This window comes from Erpetoichthys calabaricus, chromosome 1, assembly GCF_900747795.2.
Source record: "Erpetoichthys calabaricus chromosome 1, fErpCal1.3, whole genome shotgun sequence".
Classification (NCBI taxonomy): Eukaryota; Metazoa; Chordata; class Cladistia; order Polypteriformes; family Polypteridae; genus Erpetoichthys; species Erpetoichthys calabaricus.
In genome coordinates, this window is record NC_041394.2 from 349,344,958 (window position 1) to 349,368,977 (window position 24,020).

At 40.9% G+C, this 24,020-nt stretch overlaps 1 protein-coding gene across 1 annotated transcript in view; it reads right to left on the reverse strand.

Moving 5' to 3' along the window:
* Positions 1-1,480: 1,480 nt before the first annotated feature.
* Positions 1,481-24,020, reverse strand: part of LOC114669299 (zinc finger protein 431-like) — a 30,808-nt gene continuing 8,268 nt past the window's right edge. Inside the window, exons 3-5 of the mRNA XM_051935445.1 lie at positions 21,820-22,517; positions 9,173-9,536; positions 1,481-2,367 (exon numbers count right to left, since the gene is read on the reverse strand). Of these exons, the coding sequence (XP_051791405.1) occupies positions 1,517-2,367; positions 9,173-9,536; positions 21,820-22,517 (1,913 nt within the window). The 3' untranslated portion in view covers positions 1,481-1,516. The remainder of the gene's footprint in view (positions 2,368-9,172; positions 9,537-21,819; positions 22,518-24,020) is intronic.

The following is a 24,020-nucleotide window of genomic DNA, read 5'->3' on the forward strand; positions in this document are numbered from 1 at the left end:
GTTCTGTCTCTAATCCTGCTTGGCTTCTGTTACCCCCATGTCCTATGAATGGACTGAATGATGGCTTGACTCCTCCATGGATGGAAAATATCAGATAGAGAGAGAGAGAGAGATAAAGAGGACAAACCTACCACAGTCCTTTGGTTTCCTGTCACTCGTTATGGACCAATGGGGCAACATGGTTCAAGGCAACTCTCCTGATTCAGTGGCCAACCTCATTCCATCAGAAACTGAGGTCTTCATTTATCAATAGAAGTCAACTCCATGCTCCATGTCCTACTCTAACAGGCTCTTAGAATTAAACCCGTTTAGTCCAGAGAAGAGGACACTGCGTGGAGGCCTAATCCAGATATTTAAAATCCTCATAGCCACTGATAAATTGGATTCAGCAACATAGTTTCAGCTTAAGGGTGAATCAGGTAGTGGAGGACATCAGTTGAAACTAGGTGGAAGTGCACTTTCAACTGACGCCAGGAAACACTTCCTTGCACAAAGAGTTGTGAAAAAAACTACTGACACATGGCAGTGAAGCAATAACCTTGAGAACCTTTAAGAAGAATCTGGAAGAAATACTGAGGCAGTGTAGATATTAGCTAAAAAAAAGTGCATGATGGACTGAATGGTCTCCTTACATTTGTCTGATTTCTTATGTTCTTACTTCACACCAGTTCTTGTTTCAGAATGACCCCACTGCACCCCCAGTTTAGCTGCTTTGTTCAGCTGCGGCCTGTTCATGTTGTAGCCTCCTTAATTTCCCCAGGCTAACTGACCCACAAATTCCAGTTTTGGAGATTTAGCGAGGGGCTAACTGAATGCAAAGGTCTTATCTGAAAAATGGACTGACTTAAAAATTTCATATTGTTAGAAATTAATTATAAGAAATATACCAACTTAAATCTTCCTAATTCTCCCTTTGGGGATCAATAAAGTTTTATCACATGCTAGATATTGTTCTCCATTGCAATGATCTCCTCTTTGTCTTCACTCACCCACTGGACTGTATTCAAGCCTCTTAATTTCTTTCTCATGTTGCACTTCTGTGGTCTGAGGAGTTGCACTCTGGTGTGGCACATAACATTGTCCAAATGGAGTGACACCATGTTGGAGGTCTTCCTCTCTTCATCTATTGCTATCACCTACCTAGAGTCCCACAGCAGAGGATGGATGCCTTCTTATCTGGAGAGATGTTTGCCCAGTATGAATTATGTTTTTGGATCCTTTTCATGCTATAAAATTTGTTTGACGTTTATGAGATTTGGTATGTATCTTGCACAAGAAAGCCCCCCATGTGAAAGCACTATTTAAGGCTTAAGTAACTTGATGAGTTATACTTCACATCTTCCTCTGTTCCATCAAATTTCACCCTCCAACTTAATTCTTTTAGGGCTTCTCTATCGTTAATTTCTCCAAAATTGTCTTGCCATGCTTACCATCAAGACAGGAGAGAAACTCACTCTTCAGTTATGAGAGTTCCTCATCTCTCAACAATGCTTACCTATCAGGAGAGGAGTGAACCTCACTCTTGACTGCTAAAGTGTGCTGTTTTTTTCTCACCAGTGTGAATCCTGCTGTGTCGCTGCAGACTGCCAATACGTAGGAATTCTTTTCCACATTCATTACAGCAAAACAGCTTGTCTCTGGTGTGATTTCTGTGGTGTCTCTGAAGATTACTCTTGTAACAGAATTGTTTGCCACATTCATTACAGCAATATGGCTTCTCTACGGTGTGAATGTTTTTGTGGCTCTGAAGATTTCTTCTGCGATAAAATCGTTTTCCACATTCAGAACAGCAATAGGGCTTCTCACCCGTATGAGTTCTTCTGTGCTCCTGAAGGCTGCCAGTGCAGATAAATCCCCTACCACATACTGAACAACAATATGGCTTCTCCCCTGTGTGAATTCTTCTGTGGATCTTAAGACTGCACAGTTGTGTGAATCGCTTACTACAATCAGAACAACAATACGGCTTCTCCCCTGTGTGAATTCTTTTGTGTTTCTTAAGATGGCCCAGTTGTGTAAATCGCTTGCCACATTCAGAACAACAATATGGCTTCTCTCCAGTGTGAATTTTTCTGTGGCTCCGAAGACTTTTAATTTGTGTGAATCCTTTGCCACATTCCGAACATTGATGAACATTCTGTTGTGTTCCACTTGGATTACACTTTTTCCTCTGCTCCTGGTTGATCGTGGCCGAGTCGGTTGTTACTTTCATCACTGGCAGAGAATCATCCTGCAAACAGGCTGGTATCACACTTTGTGATCCAGATGTCAGTTTCTTCATATTACCATTAGCTGTTGTCTGCTGTGATCTGCACTGAACAGAAGTCTGAGATGAAGAGGTTAAGAAGCTGCCATTGTCTGGTAAAACTGAAAAGAAAAAAAGGAGTCTCAGAGAAGAATAAATCGACCAGAAATGAACCAGTTTAGCTGTTAGCCACCTTCAATTAACATTTAAGTTAAACTTAAGACAATTTACACAATATGTCATTGGTTATGTGAAAACAACAAGCAGGCAGAAGAACAAACAAATTTCAATGTGAAGAGTCTTGTCTTATCCCATTGTGTGAATTTCATTTTGTGTATTTTAGCTTCTCCTATAATGAGAGACATTCATGTAGTCAGGGAGGAGAAACAGGAATAACAATAGGATCAGGTCGAAGGACAGACACGGCGGCTAGTGTTACAGTCAGTGGTGTTTGTGCATTAAGGGGGCAGGGGGGCACAGCCAAAGCAGATGATGTTGAAAATAAGTAATAAAGTAAATGACTATGGGAAGCTGATTGATAAAATGTATAGGGCAAACCTCATCTATTCATTGCAGATTTATTATCACATCTACACAACACAATAGCGCTGCTATCTGCAAGCTTGGCCAACACAGAACAGCTGTCACTGTCCTAATCCATTGGTCTGAATCTCATACTGCAGGTTACATAACATCACAAAATATAATAGGTAGTGGATGAGCAAAACAGCGTAATCTCCTTTCCCATTCAGTTTTGTGAAACTGACCATTAAATCCATTTCACGTGCAATTTTGCCAGTGTAAAGCTCATTAAAGTCAGTTTTGTGAAGTGTTTAAATTTGGGATTGGTGGAGCGGTTAAATAAAGGAACTTTGCTTCTTAAGCATTTGGCAGCACCGTACACTTTTTGTGTACCTTTAAATTTCTCAGAAAATGGCCCAAATGAAGATAAATGGGGAACGAATAATTCGGAACTGTAACATGGCTCATCACAATCCACAATGAGACAAAAAGATGTATTCTTAAACAAAAACTGTACCCCAGATTACATGACAGGAAAGCATAGTAAATGTGGCCTTTGCTGAGATCCCGTAATTGCAAGTGACATTTAAACTTGTGATAAAGGCTACTGCCATGCAAATGCTGCCTGATAGGAATTGTAGTCCCCACATTTGGAGCGCTGCAAGGCCGGGAGATGAAAGTTTTTTTTGTTTTTGCTTATTATAAACAGTGCTCATCCTGGGTCAATGGATTAAATTAATTGATTGCAAAACTGCTTTTTTTTTTTTTTTTTTGGTCAGACTCTTATGTTTTATTGCTAAGACTGTTTGCTCATCCCTAATAATGGGTAAAAAATTGCCACAAACCCATCCCCCAGTCCCGCAGTCAGTGTTACATATACACTTCATAAACAGTTAATGTAGTCAGAGAACAGAGAAAGAGTAGTGGAAGCTCGGTTAAGAAGTGAGGTGATGATCAGTGAGCAGCAGTATGGTTTCATGCCAAGAAAGAACACCACAGATGCAATGTTTGCTCTGAGGATGTTGATGGAGAAGTTTAGAGAAGACCAGAAGAAGTTGCATTGTGTCTTTGTGGACCTGAAGAAAGCATATGACAGGGTGAAGAGAGAGGAGCTGTGGTATTGTATGAGGAAGTCAGGAGTGGGAGAGAAGTACGTAAGAGTTGTACAGGATATGTACAAGGGAAGTGTGACAGTGGTGAGGTCTGCGGTAGGAGTGACAGATGCATTCAAGGTGGAGGTGGGATTACATCAGGGATTGGCTCTGAGCCCTTTCTTACTTGCAATGGTGATGGACAGGTTGGCAGATGAGATTAGACAAGAGTCCCCGTGGACTATGATGTTTTCTGATGACATTGTGATCTGTAGTGACAGTAGGGAGCAGGTTGAGAAGAGGTGGAGATATGCTCTAGAGAGGACAGGAATGAAGGTCAGTAGGAACAGGACAGAATACATGTGTGTAAATAAGAGGGAGGTCGGTGGAATGGTGAGGATGAAGGAAGTAGAGTTGGCAAAGGTGGAGGAGTTTAAATACTTGGGATCAACAGTACAGAGTAATGGGAATTGTGGAAGAGAGGTGAAGAAGAGAGTGAAGGCAGGGTGGAATGGGTGGAGAATAGTGTCAGGAGTAATTTGTGACAGACGGTTATCAGCAAGAGTGAAAGGGAAGTTCTACAGGATGGTAGTGAGACCAGCTGTGTTATATGGGTTGGAGACGGTGGCACTGACCAGAAAGCAGGAGACAGATCTGGAGGTGGCAGAGTTAAAGATGCTAAGATTTGCATTGGGTGTGACAAGGATGGGCAGGATTAGAAATGACTACATTAGAGGGTCAGCTCCAGTTGGACGGTTGGGAGACAAAGTCAGAGAGGCGAGATTGCGTTGGTATGGACATGTGCAGAGGAGAGATGCTGAGTATATTGGGAGAAGGATGCTAAGCATAGAGCTGCCAGGGTAGAGGAAAAGAGGAAGGCCTAAGCGAAGGTTTATGGATGTGGTGAGAGAGGACATGCAGATGATGGGTGTAACAGAGCAAGATGGAGAGGACAGAAGAGATATGGAAGAAGATGATCCGCTGTGGCATCCCCTAACGGGAGCAGCCAAAAAAAGAAGAAGAAGAAGTCAGAGAACACTGTAAAACTTCATGTTGGTATTACAGTTATTGTAGCTGCGTTTCCCAGAGTTTCCAAAGTTCAGCAGCTCTAATTCAAAAAATGGGATTCAACAAAGGTCTGATGTGCAGAAATGATTCCACAGACAAAATATTTTCGTTTTTAAGTGTTCAGTTAAGCTTCAAAGTAAAAGAGAAAATTAAAATATTATAAATTTTTCCCTTTTTTTTGCTAAGAAAAATTCAGTTCTAAGCTTAATCTTGTTCCATCTTAAATCATTACTAATCACTTAGAATTTCTGAACCATTTCAAAACGGTCAGAAAACTGTATGCTTATCCCATTTCTAACTGAAAATGGGTCTTTCAAGTCCCTGTTTACTGGGACCTGTTCTAAACACAACTAGAGCTTATTAACACACTGTTTCTCAGTTATAGAAAGAAGGTTCTCTCTCTTGCTAACTTATAGGGGGAAAAGACTATACCATTGTCTATGACTATGGAAGAAATTATATTCTATTCAAATTAAGCAAACATTAATATGAGTTTAACTCAAAAATTTAACTTTCTAAGATTGGCTCTTACAGTTATAAAAGAAAAAAAAAACTACTTTTAAATCTCGGCAGAAGACTCACTACTTCAGTCTAGCATACCCCGACTAGAGCTGCTGATTAGCTGTGCATACTGAATCTCTGTTTCATAAAAAATACGAGCAGGCAGAAGAACAAAGTTCAATATGCAGAGTCTTGTCTTATCTCTTTGTGAATTTTAGCTTCTCCTATAATGAGAGCCATTCAGGTAGTCAGGGAGAAGAGACAGGAATAATAATAGGACAGACATGGCAGCTAGTGTTACAGTTAGTGGTGTTTGTGCATTAAGGGGACCGAGTGGGTTGTAAGGGTGGTTAAAGAAGTACAAACTGAGGAAAACTTATTATTAAAACATGTATAGCAACCCTCAGCTCAGCAGAATCCTGTTGCAGAAAAAAAAAAAAATGTTCCAGCATATAGAAGATGTTCTCTCTCTCTCAATTGTTTGTCAGCCTCATTCTGTCCAGTAAACCCCTGGCCACACGGTGGTTAGCTTTGCTATCAGACAACTTGCATATTATAATCTTTCTAGTTAACCAATAAAAGGTGTTATTTTGCTTAACTTCTCTCAATGTTCTCTGAATAATTTACTTTGGTAGCCCAGTTATAAAGATAAAAAAAATCTACTTTTCAGAAATAACTTCACAGGAAAATAAATGTGGAATTGACAATTTAAAGTCATGCATAGCTAGAAGGATCTCATTATGGTTCTGTTGATAATGTGCTGCTGTTTAAAATATAACTTACCTCCAGCGGGCCGCATCAACGCAGACATGAGAATGCAGAGCTGCCCAAGTCAAGGAGTTTTACAAACTGACAGTCATGACGAGGCTCGAGGGTGTCATGAAGCTAATGCTATAGGCTTTTAAATTGATTTCAATTTTTAATTTGAAGCTTCAATACAGATCAAACACATTGACAGGAACAGTGTCAAATTAGCACAAGACACCTCAGCACCACACTGGAACAGTGTGAGGTTTTTTTTTTTGTTTATTTTTTTTTTTTTTAAATGGTGGCTGGAGTGCCAATCCCACCACTGAAAAAACAACCCCCATTCGCCCCCCCCCCAAGTTTTCCCCTTAAGTTGGAGGATCCACTTGCAGGGCTGCATGCAGATTATCATACCCAGGATGGAGCAATTGCAGGTTAAGGGCCCGACGGATTAGAGTCACATCTAGTATTTAAGGGATTCGAACCAGCACTTTGATTGCTTGGACAGATCTATACCCTCGGAGCCAAAATCTACAGGAGAGACGTCCAATTACCCAAAAATTTAAATTTGAATGTTCACAATAAAATAAATATACATTTGAACATGAGCAAAGTATTGTAAGTGCTGCATGTACTTTTGTGCTATATGCGTTTTTTTTCTAGTTTTGCATGTTATTGATATTTTTACTCTGCACAGAATGAAGAGATCACGACTATCTTTGACACTAGCATGTCACTTCAAGCACACATTACAAAACTATCCAAAACTTGTTTTTTCCATCTTAAAAATGTTAGATCGTACCCTTAAATCTTCAAATGAGTGTCTGCTTATCATTCCAAGAGCTAAACTTACAAGAAGTGGTGAGGCGACCTTCTGTTGTTATGCACCTAAAATCTGGAATATCTTACTAATAGAAGTTCGCCAGGCTAATACAGTGGATCACTCTGAAACACTGCTAAAAACTTATTTTAACATGGCTTTCTCATAGCTTCATTTTAGTGTAACCCTGATATTCTGTATATGCATTTAATTATAATTTTTATCATGGCACTGCAATTCGTGCTAACCCCTACTGTCTCTGCTGTTCATTTTCAGGTTTTCTGTGGTGCCAATCTGCACCACCACCACCACCTGATCAAAGTACCATGCTGTCCCTTCATTGATGGATTGTCATCATCAAATTCTTCCATGGGAAGTCTGAAAACCATGAGGACCGATTGAGATCATTGGTGCTAGGTAGAATGTCTAGTGGGGACTGGGCAGTCTCATGGCCTTAGAACCCCTGCAGATTTTGTTTTCTCCAGTCTATGTGGAGTTTATTTATTTTCTGTCCTCCTGGCCATCGGACCTTACTTTATTCTTTGTTATTTAGTACTGCCTAATCTTTTTCATCTTGTACAGCATGATGAGCTACATAATTTGTATGAAAATGTGCTATAGAAATCAATGTTGTTGTAAATATGCAAGAAAATGAGAAATTTATGTATTTGTTTCTACCAAAAATGACTACTGTAATGTGTTAGCTGTTCAAACCATTCTTTATGCAGCTTTCATTTAATTCAAAGTGCAGCTACAGGAATTATTACAAGAACCAGAAAGTGCAAACACATAACTCCAGTTCTTAAATTGTCACACTGGCTCCTGGTTAAGTTTAGGGAAGATTTCAAAATCCTCCCTGTAACATATAAAGCCTTGAATGGTCGCAGCCCTGCTTACTTATCTGAACTTATTACTTACAAACCAGAGGGCACATTAAGATCTCAAGATGCTGCCCTCCTTAATAGTTCAAAGACTAATAAAATAACAATGGTAGATTGAGCTTTTAGTTACAGGGTCCCAATGCTGTGGAATGATCTGCCTGCTAATGTAAGAGATGTCCCTTCAAACTCAGCTTTTAAATCAGTCTCAAGACTCATGATTATAGTATGGTACACCATGACTAGAGCTGCTGCTTAGCTGTTCATAATGCATCTCTGTTTGTTAGTCATCTGAACAAAAATATAACAATTTATAAACCGTTACTAACCCTCCTCTAAACTCTTTCTTTTCTCAGTATGTTGATGTGGCCCCTTGTGCCACTGCTCTACTGCCAGGCTGTACTCCGGTCATTGGAAAAGTCATCTCCAATAAAAGGAGCTTGGAATCAGTGGGTAGAAAGGTTCCTTGATCAGATTGGATGGTCGCACAAACTCCACTACAGAATGCCCAGGAGGAGGTGAGAAGCTAGTTGGCGGAGTTCTCCAGGACTCTGACCATGTCTAACTTTGTGTTTCTCTTTTACATTTCTGATCTCCTCTGCTGTCAACTGGAAATAACTCAACAACGATTGATGGACAGATTCTGTACATTTTCATTTATGTTAATCTGTTTTTGTTTTCTCTCTGTTTCAACAAATCTACATCTTTATATGTACTACTTCTATATGTAGTAATTAGTATAATTTATACTTGCATCTTACCTGAGAATTTGTCACGGCACTCTGCATGCACGCTCAGTGAAGAGTGCAACACAAAAACAAATTGCAATGTATAAACAGATTGTGGTGACATCTCTAATGGAGATATGGCCAGCAGGAAACATAGGATAGGAAAACAAACTCCAGCTGACAGCTTCAATGGAGAAAATAAAACTCGGGGTTTGTAGGATTCAGACACAAAGTTGCACTTCTGACGATCCCCTACCCCGGAACCCCTTAGATATTAATTGATGTCATAAACATTTATTGAACAGTCGATCAACCAGCGGCTTAAATCATACCAATGTTAAGACCAAGGATCCCAGAATCTCAGATGTTAATTTAACACAAATTAGCTCTTGTACTGCCTAAAAAAAAAAAAAAAAAACTGTTACACTTGCTAAGCCAGTAATTTCCAGCTTTTCATCAGAAAGTATAAACCTTCGTTACACTTTCAAGCTTCACATAAAAAGAACAAAATGGCCATTTCAGGCCCAAACAACCTACCGTAAAACTTAAATGTATTTTTATCTTACACTTACCTTCTCCAGACCGATTTGTAGATGGTGGCTGATCTTCCAGAGTTCTAACAGGTGACATTTCCTCAGTTCCCTTTGTGTCAGACTGTAAGGATTCAGACTTCACAGTAAGGTCACCGCCATTCAGAGTTTCATGTTGGTGCGTCTCAGTGCTGATGGGTGTCTCCTCAGCCTTTTCTTTAATGTCCACAGTTCCCAGTTCATAATCCTCATCCTTAATGCCCAGAATCTCCTGTTTGGGGTGGACAGACTCCCATTCACAATCCTCCTCCTTAACATTTACAGTCATTAACTTCATGATCTTTATGCCAGCCTCACAAATTTCTTCTTTGATATCCATCTTGGTGTTACAGCTGCCTGTTCCTTGCTGTTAAAAGGAGAGGATTTAACTCATCAAAACTGTAACATCTAGCTCTAAAAATATATATATTTTTTTTAACTGTCAAATCAGCTAAAATTTAGGTAACGTCAGGCAGTTTAGATCAGGGGTCGCCAACTCCAGTCCTGGAGGACCACCGTGACTGCAGGTTTTCATTCTAACCCTTTTCTTAATGAGTGACCTGTTTTTTGCTGCTAATTAACTCCTTTTCCATTCTTTTTAATTGACTTGATCTTGAAGACACAGACTCCTTAATTGTTTCTTTTTCCTTAGCTAGCAGCCAAACAATAATGAGATACAAAATGAGCCATCATACAATATCTGACAATAAAGAAAGGTGAAGATCTAAGGAATGGTGATCTGCTCAAGTCCACAAAACATTTCAACAGAACTGTTAAAGCCATAGAATTAAAGAACGAGTTTAATTAACGACAAGACTCAGCACCACATTAAGCAACTGGTTGGAGTGAAATTGGTTGAAGTTTGAGGCCCTGACTTAGTTGGTGTTCTGTTGGCTCACTCACTTCACATTTCGTTTCTGTCTGGGTGCCTTTTAAGGAAAGAAATGAAGCAATTCAGAGGAAGGATGAAGAAATTCAGGGGAACAAATCTTAAAAAAACAATTCAATTTAAATGAATTCACAAGAAGTTAATTACAGCACAAACAGGACACTCATTAAAAAAAAAGGGTTAGAATGAAAACCTGCAGTCACGGTGGTCCTCCAGGATAGGAGTTGTTGAGAAATCCATGATCACAAGTTTAGGTGTGAAAATGGATTTCACTTTAAAACTTGATAGCCATGTGAACGCAGTGTTAAAATCTTGCTTTTTCCAGTTGAGGCAGCTGTCAAAAAAATCAAGCCTGTTTTGTCTAAACATAAGCTTGAAACAGTGATACCTGCTTTTATAACCTCTCGTCTAGATTACTGCAATGCACTTCTTTTTGGAATTAGCCAGGCCTCCATTGCTCACCTACAGCTGGTGCAAATTGCCACAGCTCGATTTTTAACTGAGGGTGGCACGGTGGCGCGGTGGGTAGCGCTGCTGCCTCGCATTTGGGAGACCTGGGGACCCGGGTTCGCTTCCCGGGTCCTCCCTGCGTGGAGTTTGCATGTTCTCCCCGTGTCTGCCTGGGTTTCCTCCCACAGTCCAAAGACATGCCGGTTAGGTGCATTGGCGATTCTAAATTGTCCCTAGTGCGTGCTTGATGTGTGTGTGTGTGTGTGTGAGCACCTTGCGGTGGGCTGGCGCCCTGCCTGGGGTTTGTTCCTGCCTTGCACCCTGTGTTGGCTGGGATTGGCTCCAGCAGACCCTTGTGACCCTGTAGTTAGGATACAGTGGGTTGGATAATGGATGGATGGATTTTTAACTGGTACAAGCAAGCATGAGCACATTACCCCGATTTTGGCTTCCCTTCACTGGCTTCCAGTTCGTTTTCGATTCCACTTTAAGCTCCTTGTATTTGTTTTTAAATCCTTTAATGGTTGTACCCCATTTTATTTGTTGGAACTGCTGCACCCTTATGTACCATCTGTCTCGTTCTCTCAGGTCAGAATACCAGATGCTTTTACGTGTTCCCAAGGCACGATGCAAAACCCGAGGTGATCAGGCTTTTTAAGTTGCAGCTCCAAAACTCTGAAATGATTTGCCATTGCACGTTATACAGGCTCCTTCACTTGCTGTCTTTAAATCTTATTTAAAAACACACTTTTACTCCCTGGCCTTTGACCAAGTGTGAGATGTTGACTATCCATGTACGGTACTTTTTATTATGAATCTCTTCAGCTCTTATGTGTTTATGTGTTTCTGTTCCTTTGGTTATTGTGCGTCTTATACTGTATGTTGGGTTTTATTGTACAGCACTTTGGTCAGCCTTGATGTTGTTGTTATAGTGCTTAATAAACAAATAAATATATATCACAATAAAAAACTGCTTAAGAACATTTATGTTAGTTAGAATGGCCAGTATTTTGGCCCAGAACCTTTGCAGATATCTTTTCCCCCTCTCTAGCTTAATTGAAGTTTTCTTCTGTCCACCCAGGCCAACTGGCCGTATCATCAGCATGTCATTTATAGTCCAAAAAATAAATCAATCTACATTTAAGGACTATTTCTCTTAATTACACATCTGTCTTAAGTAAGCATTGTTTTATACTACGTATTATTTTTATTAGTTTTAATTTGCATATAACTACTTCTTTGACATCTTGTAAAGAAAGCACTTAGAGCTACACCGTTTGTATGAAAATGTTTTATAGAAATAAGTTGGCTAATTATTCGCACTTTCCGTTCCACCTCAAATCGTAGAAATGCAGTCTTCTCCTTTTTGACATATTGCTCTCTGCTGTTAGTTGAAGCAGAATTTATGTGCGTCCTCTTTTTATTCTATCGCTTTTTTTGAAGAGGAATGGCTGTAAAGGCGTATCACTTTCACGAGAGTATCTTTGACTTTACATATTACGATAGGTGTTTTATTTTCTTAGATTAAAAGAAAGCCAGATATCAAAGCGCACGGTCTATGAGAAATCACAGACAAAAGGATGATGCAGCAAGGAAGACAAAGAATAGCGAGTCACGAAACACGCACAAATTCAATCAAGCCGAATCTTTAACACTCTTTGGTTGTGATTCAAATCGCGTGCTGAAATTCAGACTGGCACAAAAAAACACATCCGTAAACTGACGGTACCAAACTCGAATCTCTTACCTTTTGCTCTGAGTCATGCGATACTTTTAAAGTCGGTTTACTAGACAGGATGTTTTTTTTTTCGCCACATTCACAGCCTCCAGTTTACCGCTAGTGTGTTTTAAGATACCAGGCGCACGCTGACTATTGTTTTCGTCGCGTTTGGTGACGTCACAAAGCACGCCGAGAAGCTTTAGCGGGCTCGCGCACTGTGTGCCGGGTACGTGAGTTGGAAGCGATTAATGCATTCATTAAATAAAATAATCCGCCAGTTCGCTATAATGCTTATCTGCGTGTTCTGTTTCGTTCCCTTTTAAGAACAGACTGAAAAATATATGTCGCTGAGAAATCAGAATGGGTGATGATAAAAACAGTTATGGTAAAATCTGAGTAGAACACAGAAAGTAAAGTTCTCTATTTTAAATGTTTATAACAATGCTAATAAAATAATGACTCATTATATTTATATAGCTATTTTCCCACTACTCATAGATTATCCTATATAGTGATTTGAACCACTAGGAACTTTAAACCACGGGCAAGCTTTCTGTCTTAAATTAAAATGTTATGGACTACACTTTTAAAACTCCTTATCACATTGCTTTACAGAGTTTTCATTTAACGTTTTAAACGGGAGCAAATGCGAAAAACACTGGCGGTGGGGCGCAGGTTCTTGTAAATTAGAGCAAGCTAATGAGAGAGCACCGCGTGAGACAGGAGGGGGCGCAGGACAGTTTCTGTTTTCTCGGTTTTGTCGCCCTTAATGACGTCACACGTAATTTACCCGCACAACGAGCGTCTCTGTCTTCTCTGCACCCCATTAAAGCAGTGAGCGAGGGATTAGGAAGACAATGTTAATAGGATTAGTACCAATCGCTACACAGCACATTCTTGGAGCAGCTTCTTGAATTACTTTAAATCTATTTAAAACTGTTTTAGCTAATTCTACGAATACAGTACAATATAGCGATAATCTAGATTAAGTCTATATCTTCTTCTTCATCTTCTTCTTCTTTTGGCTGCTCATAAGGGGTTGCCACAGCAGATCATTTTGTTCCATAACTTTCTGTACTCTACATCTTGCTCTGTCACACCCATCATCTACATGTCCTCTCTCATCACATCCATAAACCTTCTCTTAGGCCTCCCTCTTTTCCTCTTGCCTGGCAGCTCTATCCTTAGCATCCTTCTCCCAATATACCCAACATCTCTCCTCTGCACATGTCCAAACCAACACAATCTCGCCTGTATAGCTTTGTCTCCAAACCGTCCAACCTGAGCTGACCCTCTAATGTACTTGTTCCTAATCCTGTCCATCCCTGTCACACCCAATGCAAATTTTAGCATCTTTAAATCTGCTACCTCCAGATCTGTCTCCTGCTTTCTGGTCAGTGCCACCATAACATAACTGGTCTCACTATCATCCTGTAGACATTCTCTTTCACTCTTGCTGATACCAGTCTCTCACAAATCACTCCTGACACTCTTCTTCACCCATTCCATCCTGCCTGCACCCTCTTCTTCACCTATCTTCCACAATCCCCATTACTCTGTACTGTTTATCCCAAGTATTTAAATTCCTCCACCTTCACCAACTCTACTCCTTGTATCCTCACCATTCCACTGACCTCCCTCTCATTCACACACATGTATTCTGTCTTGTTCCTACTGACCTTCATTCCTCTCCTCTCTAGAGCATATCTCCACCTCTCCAGGGTCTCCTCAGCCTGCTCCCTACTCTCGCTACAGATCACAACGTCATCAGCAAACATCATAGTCCATGGAGACTCCTGTCTAATCTCGTCTGTCAACCTGTCCATCACCACTGCAAATAAGAAAGGGCCTCAGAGCCGATCCCTGATGTAATCCCACCTCTACCATAAACACAGGCCTCCCCACTGTCCTATACAAATCTTACGTACTTCTCTCCCACTCCCGACTTCCTCATACAATACCACAGCTCCTCTTGAGGCACCCTGTCATATGCTTTCTCCAGGTCCACAAAGACACAATGCAACTCCTTCTGGTCTTCTCTATATTTGCCCATCAACACCCTCAGAGCAAACATTACATTTGTGGTGCTCTTTCTTGGCATGAAACCATACTGCTGCTCACTAATCATCACCTCACTTCTTAATCGAGCTTCCACTACTCTTTCCCTTAACTTCATGCTGTGGCTCATCAGTTTTATCCCACTGTTGTTACTGCAGTCCTGCACATCCCCCTTATTCTTAAATATTGGCACCAGTACACTTCTTCTCCACTCCTCAGGCATCCTCTCACATTTCCAAGATTCCATTACACAATCTGGTTAAAAACTCCACTGCCATCTCTCCTAAACACCTCGATGCTTCCACAGGTATGTCATCTGGACCAATGGCCTTTCCATTTTTCATCCTCTTCATAGCTGTCCTTACTTCATCCTTGCTAATCCGTTATACTTCCTGATTCACTATCTCCACATCATCCAACCTCTTCTCTCTCTCGTTCTCTTCATTCATCAGCCTCTCAAAGTACTCTTTCCTTCTGCTCAACACACTCTCCTCGCTTGTGAGTACGTTTCCATCTTTATCCTTTATCACCCTAACCTACTGCACATCTTTCCCAGCTCTGTCCCTCTGTCTAGCCAATCGGTACTGGTCCTTTTCTCCCTCCTTAGTGTCCAACTTCTCATACAACTCATCGTACGCCTTTTCTTTAGCCTTTGCCACCTCTCCTATCACTTTGTGCCTTATCTCCTTGTACTCTTGTCTACTTTCCGCATCTTTCTGACTATCCCAATTCTTCTTTGCCATCCTCTTCCTCTGTATACTCTCCTGTACTTCCCCATTCCACCACCAGGTTTCCTTTTTCTCCTTCAATCTGTCCAGATGTCACACCAAGCACCCTTCTTGCTGTCACCCTTACTACATCTGCTGTAGTTTCCCAGTTGTCTGGTAACTCTTCACTGCCACCCAGTGCCTGTCTTACCTCCTCCCTAAACTCAACCTTGCAGTCTTCCTTTTTCAACTTCCACCATTTGATCCTTGGCTCTGCCCTCACTCTCGTCCTCTTCTTGATCTCCAACGTCATCCTACAGACCACCATCCTATGTTGCTTAACTACACTTTCCCCTGCCACCACTGTACAGTCTTCAATCTTCTTCAGATCAACTCTTCTGCATAGGATGTAATCTACCTGTGTGCATCTTCCTCCACTCTTGTATGTAACCCTGTGTTCCTCCCTTTTCTTAAAATACGTATTCACCGCAGCCATGTCCATCCTTTTGGCAAAATCCACTATCCTCTGACCTTCTTCATTCCTCTCCTTGACACCATACCTACCCATCACATCCTCGTCTCCACTGTTCCCTTCACTGACATGCCCATTAAGATCTGCTCCAATCACCACTTTCTGTCCCTTGGGTACACTGTTCATCACTTCATCCAACTCACTCCAAAAATCTTCTTTCTCGTCCATCACACACCCAACTTGTGGGGCATATGCACTAACAACATTCATCATCACAACTCCAATTTCCAGCTTCATAATCATTACTCTGCCTGACACTCTTTTCACCTCCAAAACACTCTTGACATACTGTTCTTTCAGAATAACTCCTGCTTCATTTGTCTTCCCATCCACACCATGATAGAGCAATTTGAATCCACCTCCGATCCCCTGGCCTTACTGCCCTTCTATTTAGTCTCTTGCACACACAATATATCAACCTTCCTTCTCTCCATCATATCTGCTAACTCTCTCCCCTTACCTGTCATACTACCAACATTCAAAGTTCCTACCCTCAGTTCCACTCTCTTTAGTTTCCTCCTCTCCTCCTGCCTATGGACATGTCTCCCCCTTCTTCTTCTCTTTCTTTTTCTGCCAACAGTAACCCAATTTCCGCCAGCACCCTGTTGGCTAACAGTACCGGTAGTGGTCGTTGTTAACTCGGGGCTTGACCGATTCAGTATTGTAATTTGTATTGTTGTCCACTTATTGATTTGGCAAAATTTTACACCGGATGTCCTTCCTGACGTAACCCTTCCCTTTATCAGCACAAAGAAGCACCCTGGTTTGTGCATCGCCTGTGGCTGGGTTAGATTAAGTCTATTTAAGGCTCTACAGTATATTCTGTTTGCATTACTCCTCTAGTAAATCTCCAGTCATATCCCAATGCACTAGTTGGGAGCCCTATTTAAATTTATCCATTGAACATTTTAATTGAATCATATAGGTCAGTTTTATATCGAACCATAGGCCTAGATATTAAAAAAATGGGAACATTAAATAAAGCCTGTCCATATAAATAAAAACATCCATTGACAATGTACTTGTTTCTGGTTAAAACATACATATTAGATTTAGACAGGAAATATAAATCCTCAATCTAACAGCCAGTTTTCTACCGCATGTAATGCTCACTGTACCACCTGTACTATATAATTAACATTACAGTGTCTCTTCCACATAATTCTGCACCAGATGGTTCAAAAATACTGTCTACTATAATTATAAACAATACACGGCTAATGACTCTGCCCTGCCAGTGCCAATGAGAATTCCAACCCAACCCAACCCTGATTGTAAATGAATTACCACGGAAGAAATGTAACACCCAGAAGTACTTTCTTCCACCAATACTCATTCTATCTGATTTAATTAACAGGACTCATATTCCTCCATAATGCGTCACGTTTTTTTCGATATCTAGAACAACTGTCACCTCCAACTACCTGACCATAGAGGTTTTCTTACATCATTACCCAGACACATTAACTTGTTAAATGTCGATCTCACTTTCTGAATCTTCCACTGGTATGAAATCCTTAATCCTTTATTTTCTATGAAATATGTCATTTTAGCCGTTGTCATTCTTTCCATTAGTTTACACAAAGCACACGTAAGAGCAATACACTTATCGCTCTTTGCTTGTCTGGGATCTTTAACAGGTTTTGTAAACAGAATTATTTTTTCCTTTTTCCAATTTACAGGAAGTCCATTCTGCTTCCCAGTAATAATCATTATAAACTGCTGCAAAAAACTTAAAAGAGCACTTTTTAATGAGAGTATAGCATCAAGTCAGTAAAACATCTGGGCTATTGATCTGGTCAGTTAAGTAGCAGAGGGTGTTCATCAGTTTCAGCTGCTTTGGTGCACTAGAGGGGAAACAATGAGATGACCCCCAAAACAGGCATGAATGGTTTAACAGGTGGAGGGAGGCCACTGACATTTTTCCCTCCTGATCTGTTTTGTCACTCATTTTCCATTTGGCTACAGTCATTGTCACTACTGGTAGCATGAGGCCATACCTTGACCCTACAGAGTTTGGTTGCACAGGTAGTCCAACTTCTCCAGGATGGCAGGCACATCAATATGTGGCATTGCCAGAAGGTTTGCTGTGTCTCCCAAGGGCATGGATGAGATTCCAGGAGACAGACAGGCAGTTACTCTAGGAGAGTTGGACAGGGCCCTTCATAGAAGGTCCTTAACCAATCAGCAGGACTGACCAGTATCTGCTCCTTAGGGCAAGGAGGATCAGGATAAGCAATGCCAGAACCTACAAAATGACCTCCAGCAGGCAGGCCACTGGTGTGAATGTCTCTGACCAAACAGACTTCATGAGGGTGGCCTGAGGTGCTTACTATGTGGTGGCTCTATTTCTGCTACCACATGGCTTTTGAATGGAGTGAGCAATAGATTTAGACTAAAGTGATATTATTTACCAAATTTGTTACGGGTTGACCTAGTCTGGCACCTTATTCAGTTAAGCACTGTTTCTGAGTGGTGTCTATAATGCCTGCCACTCCTTAGAACTCCAAATGGGGACTCAGTAACTTCAGAGAGAAAACAACACACAGATGTCCCTGAGACACATGAAGGCTCAAACTCTTACCAACCTACAACGTCTTACTTCTACTGTAATGCTCTCTATTTGTAAATGTCTTCCCTCAATCTGCTAAGCTCTGTGGGCAAGACAATGGTAATCTTCCCAGACCAGGTGGATTTGTAACTACTTCACACACACAATCTAATTGAGCACTGGATTATAAGTGATGCCCACACTGCCAGTCACTCTTCAGTACTTTACATAGGGACTCACTAGCTTTGGCATGAAGAACACACAGATACCTCTGAAAAACCTGGAAGCTGAAATACTCTTTGGTTATATGCCTCTTATCAGTGTCAAAATTAAATTTTGAAGCCAGTCCAGGATGAGAAGAATACCTTGTGATGCATGAGTCCCTGAACCCCAAAACATGAGGCTGAGTCTCAGTACTTTACCAAAACAAGCTTTATTCAGCTTGAAACAGGAACAGCATGGTTATTTATTGTAGGGGGGTCTACCACTCTCCTCTACACAGACACAGTAGTCAGGCAGGGTCGTAGCCAAGTAATTGTGTTCCCTGCACTTATAATGATCCTTGCATCACCCATCGTCGACAGGCACTTATAGTGTGACCGTGATCGGCTCGGATTTGCTTCCTCTGCGCTTTGCTGCAGCACTGGGAGCCTGCGATTGCCCTGGCAAATGACAAGCAATCTTCCACAGACGTGGCAATCGCGCTTCGGGACACACTTTGGTGTGTCATCCCATTGATGTTGGGGGGTCCCAAAGGAGTTCAGAAACCTCACAACATTCATTGACATAATCATAGTGTCACTCAGTACATGGAAAGATATGTGACTTACAGATGTTGCTAACACTTCTCAAATACATGTGTCAATTTCAAAAGTGTGTGATTAGTTTCACACCTCATGTCATTACCAGTTACTGATAAACACGACCCTAGGAGTCAGGATTCTGTAACAGTCGATTGTACTGGTTTTCTTATCATTACTCTGTAACAGTCATCTGGAATATATGTGCACCACTGTGAGTTTGTACCTTTTCCCATTCTTGTTATTAGTGGAATGGCTTAATTTGTAAGGCTGGCCAATTGTACAGGGGGAGGAGAGCACCTGGTTTGGAGGGCCAACAGACTGTTCGGGGAGGAGCCAACAGTATGTCAATGAGTGGCAGGAAAAATGAGAAGAGAAGCGCAGAGCTAAGAGAGAAGGGGACGCCATCACAGGAAAAGGCAAGAGGGAAAGGATTGACACTGCATGGAAAATGTCAGGTGGACTCGGGTTCATTTCAAGACAAATTATTTTTACTTTCTGGTGAAAGGTATTCGGGAGAGGACCTGACGGGCCATCACAAGAAACTGTTAATCTGGACGTTTCCTGGAATAGGAAGTATGGTCGGCGCCTCATTCCCCACGGCAGACTGAGCTCGACATTCTGTACAGATAATATTTGAAGGACTACAAATACATTATTTTGTTTTCTTGTTCACATTTCTGTATTAGTAGCTTATGTGTTTAAATGTTTTGTGCCGTGATTTGTGCTGTGTGGGAAGCTCTGCAGAGTGATATTATGTATATAGGGGTTTTTTTTTGTTACAGTAAGTATGTGTATTGTCTTCCAATAATCATTTTTTACTTAACCCTCCTTTCACTGGTGTGTCTCTATACTTGGGGTGGTGTAGTAGGTAAGTAATAATAATAATAATAATAATTCATTACATTTAAGTAGTGTTGGTCACTCGTGCCCCGGATTATTTTTTTTCTTTTTTCTTTGCTGCCACTCTAAGAGGGCAGCGCATATTATAATCGTGCCGGTTCTAAGAGCGGTACAACTCGTCCTTGTACTAAAGTAGCAGCAGGACTGGGTCACAGATCAAATGGCTTTCATTAAAATGCCTTCTAAGAGTGCTAAAGGCAAAAACTGACAATCAACAAGGACATAATCATTCATTATAATTGATATATTGTATAATCAATTTGTGAAAATCATATTTATCAGTAAAAATGAACTTTCATGCCAGGCAAGGATGCTTTATCCTTTTGGGACCATCAACCTCAGCCTGCTAAACATCTTTATTATGTAGCCTTTACTTGAATGCCTCAATTCCCATACTCCTACCACACTGTCAGGTACTGTAGTTCAGCACCTCTGTCCACCAGGCAATCAAATAGAGTATCAGAACAAGCCAGACCAAAAGGTTACAGATTTATTTATGTATTTTAGATAATATACCTAAATTAATGGACAAAGTAGCATTTCATCTCATCTCCATATTCTTACGACCAGGTGGCTGTGCCTCTGGTCCTGCTTGGTCTTGGCCGTTGAATGGATTGAGTAATGGCTTGACTCCTCCATGGATGGAAAATGTCAGAGAGAGAGAGAGAGGGAGAGAGACAAAGATGCCAATCTTATGCCACTCCTTTAGTTTCCTGTCACACGTTATGGTCCAATGGGGCATCATAGTGCAGACTAACTCTCCTGACTCAGCGACCAATCCCATTCAACCATAACTTCAATGACCAACAGGAGAAGTCGACTCCATACTCCATGTCCTACTCTGACAGACTTATTGAATTAAACTTGTTTAGTCTTGAACAGTGGAGACAGCATGGAGGTCTAATCCACATAGTTAAAATCCTGGGAGGCACTGATAAAGCAGATCTAGCAACATTCTTTCAGCTTAAGGGAGAAGCAGATACTTGAGGACATCAGTGGAAATTAAGGGGAAGTGCACTTAAAACTTAAGCCAGGAAACACTTCTTTACACAAAGAGTTATGGGATTCTGTAGCAAACTACTGAGACATGGAGGTGAAGTAGAATCCTTGACAACCTTTCAGAAGAATCTGGGTGAGATATTGGGACAGCTTAGCTATTAACTAAACAAACAGACTTGATTGACTGAAAGGTCTCCTGTCATTTGTCAGAATTCTTATGTTTTTACTTCGAACCAGTTCTTGTTTCAGCATGACCCCCCATTCCATCCCCAGTTTAGTTGCTTTGTTCAGCATCGGCCTGTTCATGTTGTAGCCACGTTTATTTGCCCAGGCTAGCTGAACAGTAAATGGACTGGTTTAAACATTTATATTGGTAGTCATTAATAATAAAAAATACACACTTCTATAATAGATATTCTTCTCCATTACAATACTTTCCTCTTTATCTTTAGTCGCTTACTGGACTGTGTTCAGTCTTCTTAATTTCTTGCTTGAGTTGCACTTCTGTGGTCTGATGAGTTCCACTGTGGTGTGGCACATAACATTGTCTATCTGGAGTGACACCACATTGGAGGTCTTCTTCTCTTCATCTGAAGATGTTGCACTGTTGTTATCACCATCAACTACCTAGAGTGCCACAGCAGAGGATGGGCACCTTTTTATACTGAGAGATGTTTGGGCAGTATGAATTTTGTTTTTGGATCGTTTTCATGCTATAAAAGTTGTTTCACATTTATGAGGTTTGGTATGAATCTTGCACAAGAAAGCCCTCCATGTGAAAGTACTAATTAAGACTCAAGTAGCTTGATGAGTTACATTTCACTCCTTCCTCTGTTCCTTCATCTGTCACCCTCCAACTTAATTCTTTTACAGCATCCGTCAGGGATAATTTCTCCAAATTCTTCTTGGTGTGCTTACTATCAAGACAGGAGTAAATCTCACTTTTTAGGTATGACATTTTCAGTTCTCTCAAGGATTGATTTCACAGCAATGGTTTAGTTTGCTTACTTTCTAGGAAAGGAGTGAACCTCAATCTTGTGTCCTGAAGTCTGCTCGTTTTATTTCTCCAGAGTGAATTCTAGTGTGTCTCTGGAGACTGCCTATTTGTGAGAATTCTTTTCCACATTCATTACAGCAAAATGGCTTCTCTCTGGTGTGAATTCTTTGGTGTCTCTGGAGATTACTCTTGTAACAGAATTGTTTGCCACATTCATTACAGCAATATGGTTTCTCTCCAGTGTGAATTTTTTTGTGGCTCTGAAGATTACTCCTACGACAAAATTGTTTCCCACATTCAGAACAACAATATGGCTTCTCTCCAGTGTGAATTCTTATGTGGCTCTCAAATCCGTTCCTTTGTGAAAACTCTTTGCCACATTCAGAACAGTAATATGGTTTTTCTCCAGTATGAATTCTAGTGTGTCTCTGAAGACTCCCCCTGTCGGAGAACTGTTTGCCACATTCGGAACAGGAATATGGCTTTTCTCCTGTGTGAATTCTTCTGTGGGTCTGGAGATGGCCAGTTTGTGAGAACTGTTTGCCACATTCATTACAGCAATACAGCTTCTCACCAGTATGAATCCTTGTGTGTTTCTGAAGAGCACTCCTGTCAGAGAATTGTTTTCCACACTCCAAGCAGCAATATGGCTTCTCTCCCGTGTGAATTCTTATGTGACTTTGAAGGGCACTCCTGTACCAGAATCGTTTGCCACATTCAGAACAGCAGTGAGGTTTATTCCCTGTATGAAGTTTAAAAGAAAAAAATATAAGATTATTTCTGATCAGCTGTCCTACTATTGACATTAAGTCACATCATTCAATGCTGACTTAAAATATGGACAGCCTTTTATAAATATAATGAAACAGACACTTGGAATAAGTGACCAAGTAGTATGATAGACAGTAGGACTTTAGGGACCTTCAATTGTCAACTTGATGTTATTCTGGAGGAATTAAGTAGATAGGACTGACAAGCTTGGCTGAATGGTCTATTCTCATCTTGATTTTTCTACAAAATATATATTATTCTTTATAAATCCTGTACTGAAATCAACTCAAGCTAATAACAACCTCCACTTGTTGTTAATTTGTTACACAGTATTTCTAAGCTTTATGGCTTTCTATTCATTTACAAAAGACATTAAAGTACTTGAGGAAGTGCATGTGAAATTATACTGTCAAAACTTGCTGTAAACAGAGAGAGGCCAGCGATACTTTAGAAGAGGGGGAAGAAAAGAATATTGGCTTTTACGTTGATGAAAGTGGGTGAATAAATTGGAAAATGGGAATCTGTGGAGTCATTCTGTGCATGTTTGCTGCCCACCTGAGTTTGGAGTGAAAGTAAACAGAGGCAGGTCTTTGGCAGAAATTAAAAGTGAAGCTGCTTTAATAAGTTCAGATGTTTTGATTTTTGCCCATTAATTAAAACATGAGTGTGGATAGTGAGCGAACTTGTGTTTAGTACAGCATTTTAAATTACAGAAGAACAGATAAAGAAGAATTTGCACTTAATGCAAGAGTTGTACAGGATATGTACGAGGGAAGTGTGACTGTGGTGAGGTCTGTGGTAGGAGTGATGGATGCATTCAAGGTGGAGGTGGGCTTACATCAGGGATCAGCTCTGAGCCCTTTCTTATTTCTAATGGTGATGGACAGGTTGACATACAAGATTAGACAGGAGTCCCCGTGGACTATGATGTTTGCTGATGACATTGTGATCAGTAGCGAGAGTAGGGAGCTGGTTCAGGAGACCCTGGAGAGGTGGAGATATGCACTAGAGAGGACAGGAATGGAGGTCAATAGGAACAAGACAGAATACATGTGTGTAAATGAGAGGGAGGTCAGTGGAATGGTGAGGATGCAGGGAGTAGAGTTGGTGAAAGTGGATGAATTTAAATACTTGGGACCAACAGTACAGAGTAATGGGAATTGTGGAAGAGAGGTGAAAAAGAGAGTGCAGGCAGGGTGGAATGGGTGGAGAAGTGTGTTAGGAATGATTTATGACAGACGGGTATCAGCAAGAGTGAAAGGGAAGTTCTACAGGATGGTAGTGAAACCAGCTATGTTATATGGGCTGGAAACGGTGGCACTGACCAGAAAGCAGGAGAAAGAGCTGGAGGTGGCAGAGTTAAAGATGCTAAGATTTGCATTGGGTGTGATGAGGATGGGCAGGATTAGAATTGAGGACATTAGAGGGTCAGCTCAAGTTGGACAGTTGGGAGACAAAGTCAGAGAGGTGAGAT